The sequence below is a fragment of the Neofelis nebulosa genome, chromosome 10 (assembly GCF_028018385.1).
Source record: "Neofelis nebulosa isolate mNeoNeb1 chromosome 10, mNeoNeb1.pri, whole genome shotgun sequence".
Lineage (NCBI taxonomy): Eukaryota > Metazoa > Chordata > Mammalia > Carnivora > Felidae > Neofelis > Neofelis nebulosa.
In genome coordinates, this window is record NC_080791.1 from 23106641 (window position 1) to 23115817 (window position 9177).

Consider the following 9177-nt stretch of genomic DNA (forward strand, 5'->3'; position numbering starts at 1 on the left):
GGCGCGCTCGTCTGAACGGCCTGCGGCGCGGAGAAGTGACGGCAGGGTGGAGCTGGCGTCGGGAGGTGGAGGGGGGGGATGGGGGGGGATGGGGGGGGAGTCTCCCAGAGGGCCTGGGCTCTGAGTGGTCATGCTTCGCAGGACGTTGCTTTTGGGCTTGTGCCGGGGCCCCTTGGGCCGGGGTCTAGGCACACACAGAGGAGGCTCTATTCTGGGTAAAGTTGAGGGCCGCGGAGGGTATCGTGGTTCTTGGATGGCCCCAAGCTCCAGCTCTGTGACCTTCCGGACTCAGGACCCGGCCCACGATGTAAAGACAGTGGGTCGGCTGGGAGGAGGGGGTAAGCTTTCCTGCCGGAGCTTGTAAAGGCTGGGCTTCCCAGGAGGCCCCTCTCAGGTGACAAATTCCAGATCGTTCTATGCCTCAGCTTACCACCAGCATAAGAGAGTCAGGTTGATTGGTTGCAGAGCTAGCTGTGCCTTAAAGTCCTGCTCACGTGCAGGATGCTGCACTTAGCTTGTGGCTGTTAAGGAGGGAAGAAAAAGAAGGTTCAGTGTGCGGCCTGGAGGTGCCTGGAGTGCAGCTGGAGAGGGAAGACTTCAATAGACCAGTTCAAGACTGGATAGAATCCAACTTGGACAAATGCCCTGCACTGCTAGTCCCCAAAGCTAGTGTAACTGGAGAAGTACAGTAAGCAGATGGGAACTGAGATCAGCCTTGATGGATATCGTTTACTGGCTCAGGGAAGGTGTGTGTTCCAGGTTGCGGAGAACCCAGCGAAAATTAGAAGTATTGGTTTTGTGCAAGAAGCTAACAAAAGCTACGTAGGTAGAGAGCAGAGATAGGAAACGTAGTGTGGACGGGTGAGGTAAGCCTAGATCAAAGAAAGATTCCAACATTGCCGAGAAGAGTTTGAATTTTGTATTGGAGTCGGTGAGACGACTTGGAGATTTGTGTGTTAGGTGTGAAAGATGAAAGGATTCATTGACTCAAGGCACTGATGGCGTACCAGGTTCTGTGCTAGGCTGAAGACTCATTGGTGAAGAAGGTAGGCATAGTACCATATGAAGCAATGACACAAACTCAAAATTGCAGATGTGTTGCATGAGGTAATGAGACCGTGTGACAGGAGATTCTGACAGTCCACGGAGTCAGGAAAGACTTCCCTGAGAAAAATGAGAACTGAGCTGAAAGTGAAAAGAAGCAAGGAGTTAACCAGGCAAAGAAGCGGACACGGTTTCAAAGTCGAGAGAACACCTGTGTAGATTCCCTGCCACCATCAAGGTGTCAAAGGGGGCAGAGTGGGGGAGTGGGGAGAGAAAAAGGTAAACCAGAGCCAGAGTGTGCTGTGCCTCATCCATGTTGAAGATTTTGGACTTTTATTCTTAGAGTAACGGAAAACCACTGGAAGGTTTTAAGCAGGAGAGTATGTGATTGAATTAGTGCTTAGAAAATATTCTAGCTGTGATGCAAAAGAGTCAGGTGGTAAGAGGAGGATTAGTGGGAACAGTAAGGCTTTTGCGTTAGTCCAGGTGAGAGGTCATGGTAGTTCGGGCTAAGGTGGTGGTGGCAGAGATGGGGAGGAAAGGGGGACAGATTGGAGAGATTTTTAGGAGGCAAAGACATCAGGACTTGACAATACATAGGACATGAATGTAGCTTTGTCGGTGGTGACGGATATCCAGGATAAGGTGCCACTCAGAGGTATCATGCTTCAGAGGACACTGCCGCTTGGAATGTGCCAGGACCTATTGGTCAAGGAGCCTGGAACCCTCCTCTCTGAGAGGAGAGGGAAATGCAGTTGAATATATGAGCCTGTGATTCAAGGGAAAGAGCAGTCTGCACAGGAGATAAGCACGCGTAAGTCACCTGGCCTAGGGAGAGAGTATAGATTGTTCTTTTTGAGAAGTTGAATCTTGCAGTGCTGGGCATGATGCGTGAGAAGGGAAGAGAGCCTGATGGCACACAGACCACATGGCGAAGCCGTGGAATACTGCTGGGTGCAGGCTGACCTTATGAGAGGGGATGACCATGAGAACAGCCAGCTCAGTGTCCGTTTCCGTTTAGCCAACCTTCTCCTGTGCCCATCCTCTAACCCCCTACCACCTGTAAAGAAAATGTATGGCCTTCTGACCATAACTGCGTCCCACAGACCGAGATGGAAAGATGTCCGAGATCAAGAAGAAGATCCAGTCAATCCTTCCCGGCGGGGACTGGAATCCACTGTACGACACCAGCTACCTGCCCCCTGAGAGCTCAGATGTGGTGATTGTGGGGGGTGGGGTGCTTGGCCTGTCCGTGGCCTATTGGCTGAAGAAGTTGGAGAAGCCACGAGGTGCCATTCGAGTGCTGGTGGTGGAACGGGACCACACGGTGAGGTGTGGGGTAGGGCAGTGTCATGACTGGGGCACAGACTCCTATTTTATTAAGGGCCAAGGGGAGGGGAAGGGAGGAAAGACTTCAATCTTTGGAGGTCTAAAGGGCAGGGACTGTACTTTGACTCTTGTTGAGAAACAGTCCCGGGTTCTTCCTTCAAATTAGAGACTTTGGCCATAGAGTTTTTGCTTTTAAAAGCACATTTCACAATGTCAGATCTTTTGGGCGCCCACAGGTCCGTCTGAGAGCCTGCATTCCGGCTGGAATCAACACAAACAGCTATCCCCTCCCCCTTCCAGGTTCCTTTACTTCTGAGTTTTTGCACTTTAGTTCCGATTAGCCATTGAGAGTTAGCCACGAATCTTACTAGTTTGGTCATATTCCTCTATTTTCCAATTAGTAGATGAAGTGTTAATCTCCTGCCCTTGGACTTCAAGGCCATTACCGTTTTGTGCCACAGTGCCCAGCCCTTTTAGATGACTGGCTCTCTCTGCTCTGCACATCTGCTAAGAAGGATTTTAATAATTGTTGTTCTCTTTGGGTGCTGGTTGACTTGCATACAGGTTTATCCACCTCAACTCCTCTTAGATTATAAACGTGCAAGTAGGACTCCCCATTACCCCTAGGGGCTTCCGTTCCAGTATTCTGCTCCCAGGTGACAGGGTACTGGTCTCCCTCAGTTACTTTTGTCTTTCCACAGTATTCCCGGGCCTCCACTGTGCTTTCCGTGGGCGGGATTCGTCAGCAGTTCTCGGTGCCTGAGAACGTCCAGCTCTCCCTCTTTTCAGTTGACTTTCTACGGAACATCAATGTATGTGCAAAGAGATTTGGGGACTGGGGTGGTGAGCACTCCTTTAGCCCAGAGAGAGGAGCAGCCCAGGTGGCCAGGGAGATCAGGGAGCGGAAGCAGTTTGGGCCACTAGGAGTTGGAACCACCAGTTTTCTCCCCAGTGGTGGTACCCAGAGGGGGGCTTCTCTGAGCCCTGGGAGCTGTTGGTGAGGAGGCCAGGAAAGCTCTCCCTCCCTCCCTCCTTTAAATCAGCTTCTCTAAAGCACTTTTTTTTTTTTTCTTTGCACACACACAGGAGTACCTGGCTGTAGCTGATGACCCTCCCCTGGACATCCAGTTCAACCCATCAGGTTATCTCTTGCTGGCTTCAGAAAAGGGTGCTGCCATCATGGAGAACAACGTGAAGGTGCAGAGGTGGGTAGGGTGCCTGGCATGACCACCCATCTGCTGCTCAGCTGTGTACATGTAGCAAAGCTCCGACACCAAGTTAGGAACTGAGAAACCCGATGGGGCGGGGATGGGGACGGGGGTTGATGAGACAGGTCCCTGCTGTGTAGGAGCTCTGACAGGAGTCTGTCAGGAAGCACAGACACATGCAGACCTCCAGTACCCTGTGCTAAGTGCTCGAACATGGATACAGACAACACACTGCTGCGGTGGTTCCTAAATCGGCCAGATCACAAAAACCACCCGGGAAATCCCAGACCTAATAAGCCAGAGCCTCTAGGGAAGGGCCCAGGAATCTGCAGACTTTTCCTACAAGGGCCAGATAGTACACATTTTAGGCTTTGGGGGCCATATGGACTCTGCTGCTGTCATTCAGCTTTGTAGTTGAAACAGAAGCAGCCAGGGACAAGATATAGGCAAAAATAGAAATGAATCAGTGTGACTCAGGTACAAAAATGCAGCAGGCTGGTTTGGGCAAGCCCTCTCCTAAGTGAGTCTTGTGATCGGTCAGGAGCATGTGTCTATAACAGTCTTGCGGGTCTTACTAGGGACATCGGGTAATGTCCCAGATGCAATAGTTATTCATTTAGTCACCAAGACATCCCCATTTCACATGTGGGTAAACCGAGGCACGAGGTAGCTAGCAAGTGGTGGCACTGGGATTTGAACCAGGCAGTCGGGCTTGCGAGTGTGTTGTTTTAGGATCTGCGTTGCTGCCTTTCGAGGACAGTGTCCCATAGGAGATAATTGTGCTAGTGAGCAGGACTGTACTAGAAGGTAGACAGGAAGGTCATTCCAGGCAGAAGGGAAGAAGACAAGCGGAAGGGACACAGTGGTCTGCCCTGTTGTGAAAGGATACAGGATAGTTAGGGGATGTCAGGGAGTTTAGTGTGGTCAAAGGGATACCAGGGGGTAGGAAAGGAAAGAGGGGTCAGCTGAAGAGCCATGACTAGGACGCTTGGCCTTTACACATTCAACAGGGAGGAAAACTTGGGGGTTTGGGGCAGAGAAGTTACATGAATGAATCGGAATCCCCACTTGTGGAGTCGGGGTCCATACTTTGCCTTCTCTGCACAGTCCTCGCCTCTGACACACAGGCACATAGTCGTGCATTTCTCTCAGGCAGGAAGGAGCCAAAGTTTGCCTGATGTCTCCTGAGCAGCTTCGGAACAAATTTCCCTGGATAAACACAGAGGGCGTGGCTTTGGCATCTTATGGTAAAACATGCTTGCAGAGGGGATCAGGGGTTGAGGGACGCCTCAACGTTGGAAGTCTCAGCACCCTGTAACCCGCCTCTAGAAGCAGTGCTTCCCCCGGGCCAGCAGAGCCTCCCTCGGCCCCTGCTAGCTCTCTGTCCTTCCACAGGATTTCACTCTGGTACACTTGGTCAACGTGAACCTTCCCTGGCTTCCCTAAAGAGGAGTTGGGGGCACAGGAAATCCAACAGGAGAGGAGGGTCCTAATCCCACCTCCTGAGTCCTCTTTCTTATCACAGGCATGGAGCATGAAGGTTGGTTTGACCCCTGGTGTCTGCTCCAGGGGCTTCGGCGAAAGGTCCAGTCCATGGGGGTCCTCTTCTGCCGCGGAGAGGTGACACGTGAGTCTGAGGCCCCGTGCCCACTGCTCCTTTCCTCTACCAGCTGGGGCACAGGCCTAGATGGGGTCTTATCTTCACTCACAGGCTAAGCAAGGGTTGGTGGGGAATGGGGTTCTCCCTGCGGCCTGGTCCTGAGCATCCTGACTCCAGCTCCTAAGTAGGCTTTCTCAGGACTCGTGTTGCACATGAAGGTTTCAGCTTGCTCTCATTTTGCATGCAGTCAAGGTCATCTTGGTTACCCCATATCTGTTTGCGGGAAAGCTCCTGTCTTCCAGGTTGCTTTCCTAATGAAGTGCACGGGATCCCAGTCTCGTCTTCTTCAGGCCTCAGGCGCTTCTTTTCTTTTTGCTGCAGGTTTCGTGTCTTCGTCTAACCTCATGAAGACTGCAAGTGGGGAAGAAGTGAATTTGAAAAGGATCCACGAAGTTCATGTAAGTTGCCAGCCTGTGCATCTTCCTTACCAAAGTGCAAGGGTGGAAAAGGTAACGGCTGTCATTTTGGTCTTTCTCTACCCACTTCCAGTCTGGGTAAATTAAGGCTCGGGAAGAAATGTACCTCTCACAGGGCCCGGTATGTGGGCCAGGCGCTCCTTCCCCTCCCCTTCTGGTGCCTTCAGGTGAAGATAGACCAAAGCCTGGAGTACCAGCCCGTGGAATGTGCCATAGTGATCAACGCAGCAGGGGCCTGGTCTGGCCAGGTTGCAGAGCTGGCTGGCATTGGGAAGGGGCCACCTGGCACCCTCCAGGGCACCAAGCTACCTGTGGAGCTGAGAAAAAGGTAACTTCCCTCAGGGCAGCTGAGGAGGTCGGTGAGAGAGGGAAAGAAGCAATGTAAGAGTTTGGTAAATGTGCTGGGAAGGGGATTTCCTAACCTGCTGGTTGTGGCAGGTACGTGTACTTGTGGCACTGCCCCCAGGGACCAGGCCTGGAGACCCCATTCGTTATAGACCCCAGTGGAACCTATTTCCGCCGAGAAGGATTAGGCCATAACTACCTGGGTGGCTGTAGCCCCACTGAGGTAAGCTAAGCGGGGTTGGGGTGCTGGGCAGGGGACATAGGCCACTGTCATCGAAGAGTCAGGCTCTTTGGACGGCCCAGCGCTCTCACTGACGTTGAGACTCCTCTGGGTTTGAACTGGGATCTTTTCTCCCCATCCCCTCCTACTGAGGGGCTCAGTGAGGTCTGGGTCAGCCCTTGTGTCCCAGGCAACATAAGCCATGTCCCCACCTCTCACTGTAGGAGGAGGAACCGGATCCAGGGAACCTGGAGGTGGACCATGATTTCTTCCAGGACAGGGTGTGGCCCCCTTTGGCCCAGAGGGTACCGGCTTTTGAAACTCTGAAGGTAACAGGAGATCCATGAGCCTGGAGCGCCCGGGTCGGCTTGGAAAGCTTGTCCACTGCCACTCGCCCTCTGCCTCACAACTGATAAGGACTCTTGGTCTAGGGACCCATCCCACTGACCCCTCGGTAGCTGGGAGAGGGTGCCGCGTCTGTCCCCAGAGCAGGAGTGAGGGTGGCACGTGTCGGCACCTTCCCAGGCACACCTGTGTCTTGTACACCCGCAGGTTCGGAGCGCTTGGGCCGGCTATTACGACTACAACACCTTTGACCAGAATGGCGTGGTGGGTCCTCACCCACTGGTCATCAACATGTATTTTGCCACGGGCTTCAGCGGCCACGGGCTCCAGCAGGCCCCTGCCGTGGGGCGAGCTGTGGCGGAGATGGTGCTGGAGGGCCACTTCCAGACCATCAACCTGAGCTCCTTCCTCTTCAGCCGCTTTTACTCGGGAGAGAAGGTCCAGGAGCACAACATCATCTGAGCCTGTAAGCTCTTCGCTGGGCCCTGCCGCTCTGTCCGCCCCCCGTGGCCTCTCTACACTCTCCTGTCCCCACAGGGCTGGGCGGGCAGGCCGACTACGGGCTGTGAGGCCCAGACCAACAGACAGTGTTGGAGGGGGAGACCCCAGGACTGATGGCCCGGGCTGAGGCCACCCGCCAAGGCAGTGCAGCCGGACAGAATACCTGAGCACGTGGCCCAAGACTCCCTTCTTCCTGGTACTGAGCCAGCAAGATCACCTATGCCCCTCTTGGCAGGCTACCCCGGAGCCCGGGCAGGGAGCCTTCCAGGGCAGCTGGTGCAGAATTAGTGACCGTTTACCTACTCATCAATCAATAAATGTTATTACTCTTTCCACTCAGTCTTCTGCCCCTTCTCCTTTGACCTCATAGCAGTTGCTTCTGAAGCACCGGTAGCCTTTGGTACCAGGGCGCACGGCCTTCTCCTCCCGGCAGCATTCTCCTGTCCTAGGTGTAGGCAGCTTGTTGGCAAACTAGTGCCTTCCCTTCCTGAGTTGCTGCAGAGGGAAGGGATGGTTCATTCCTTTATTCAGCATTTATTCGGCTCCAACTCTCGGCCAGGCCCAGGGCTACATATCAGAGATCTACCACCAGGCGGGGCATCCTCTGCATCCTCACTGGAGCGTTCTTATCTGTGCCCGCCCCGCAGCCCAGAGCAGACCGAGTGCAGTCCCTGCGGTGCCAGGAAGAAGCGCAGGTCACGGACACCTCATCTCAGCTGTGTCTCCACAGAGCTCCCCCGGGGAAGCTGACCTCTGAGCTGAACCTATAGGATGAGCGGTTGAACACAGTGAAGGCACAGCAGGGACCGGGGGTGGGGTGGGGACCGCAGGCTGTGGGGAAGATTGTATACAAATGCCCAGGGCCAAGACTTCGCAGGATTCGAGGGAGGATAAGTGATGTCCTGGCTAGATCATGGAGTGAAGAGGGGTAGTAAGGAGTAGGGCAGGGTCAGGGGCTGAAGAGCCAGGTGTGGAGCTCAGGCTGTATTCCGTGGGCTTTCCGTAGGGAAGTGACATGCTCAGATTTTCCTTTTTTTTTTTTTTTTTTTTTTTGAGTTTATTTTTTTATTTTGAGAGAGAGGGAGAAAGTATGCACATGAGTAGGGAAGGGGCAGAGGGGCAGAGAGGGAGAGACAAAGAGAATCCCAAGCAGGCTCTGCACTGACAGTTCAGGAACCGTGAGATCATGTCCAGAGCTGAAATCATGAGTCAGCAGTTTCACCAACTGAGCCACTCGGGCGCCGCAGATTTTCCTTTCAGAAAAATCACTCTGACTGCCTTGTGGAGAACAGATTGTGGTGTCAAAGCAGGAGGCCAGATGGGAGGCTTTGCTGCAGTCCATGTGGCAGAAACAACAGTGCCCACGCTGTCATGGCAAGAAGCTTGTGTATCCAAAGAGGTGACGGTAGTAACAAGAAACGGGGTCAAGCATGACACTCAGGCATCTGGCTTGGACAACTAGATGTATATCTTGCTTTCGTTGAGGTGAGGGATGCCAGGGAGGAGCCGTGTGGGGGACAAAATGAAGCAGTTTGAGACCTGTTGAGTCAAAGGTGCCTGGTAGAGACGTCTGATGAGGAGTTGAGTTTATTGTCATGGCACTCAGGATGATCCAGGCTGCGAACACCATGGAAGAGAAGGGCATCACCCCCACGAGGGGAGAAGAGTAGGGAACCAAGGGGGACACTGGACACTGACGTTCAAGGGATGAACCAAAGGAGAGGAAGCTGAAGAGGTGGCCAGAGAGGCAGGAAAAAAGCCAGGAGCATGAGGTATCACGGGAACCTAGAAGGAATGGGCGATGATACCCACGCACGTGCACTGGCTGGATTGGTACCAAGTAGGTCAGTGGGGACCCGAGGGACAGCAGTTCTGGGAAGAAGGTGGGGTTTGAGGTGACAGTTGTCCAGAAGGGAGAAGCGAGTGGGAGCAGAAATATCTAGGAAAGTGTTCATTCCCCCTGAAAAGCGGCCTTTGGGGAGAAGAAGGAAACACAAGAGATGGACGTGACTGATTATCGGTTGTGTAAGGGAGGGAGGCCAGGGGAGATGCCAGTGAGGTAACAGGAGGAGCCCCTGTGGGGGTGGGGGTGGGGGACAGCCAGGACTG

The 9177-nt window shown here is 53.5% G+C and overlaps 1 protein-coding gene across 4 annotated transcripts; it reads left to right on the forward strand.

Moving 5' to 3' along the window:
* Nucleotides 1-86: 86 nt before the first annotated feature.
* On the forward strand, nucleotides 87-7403 carry FOXRED1 (FAD dependent oxidoreductase domain containing 1). 4 transcript variants are annotated; one of them, XM_058687264.1, is made up of 12 exons: nucleotides 93-338; nucleotides 2151-2371; nucleotides 3075-3185; nucleotides 3460-3578; nucleotides 4734-4828; nucleotides 5107-5208; nucleotides 5563-5639; nucleotides 5825-5985; nucleotides 6096-6225; nucleotides 6447-6551; nucleotides 6775-7033; nucleotides 7105-7403. In XM_058687264.1, the coding sequence occupies exons 1-11, from the start codon at nucleotides 131-133 to the stop codon at nucleotides 7027-7029; spliced, it is 1584 nt and encodes a 527-aa protein (XP_058543247.1). In that variant the 5' UTR covers nucleotides 93-130; the 3' UTR covers nucleotides 7030-7033; nucleotides 7105-7403. The 4 variants fall into 4 exon arrangements, with proteins under 4 accessions (XP_058543249.1, XP_058543247.1, XP_058543246.1 ...); XM_058687266.1 differs by having other exon boundaries at nucleotides 87-215; nucleotides 6775-7403; XM_058687263.1 differs by having other exon boundaries at nucleotides 6775-7403.
* The last annotated feature ends 1774 nt before the right edge of the window (nucleotides 7404-9177 follow it).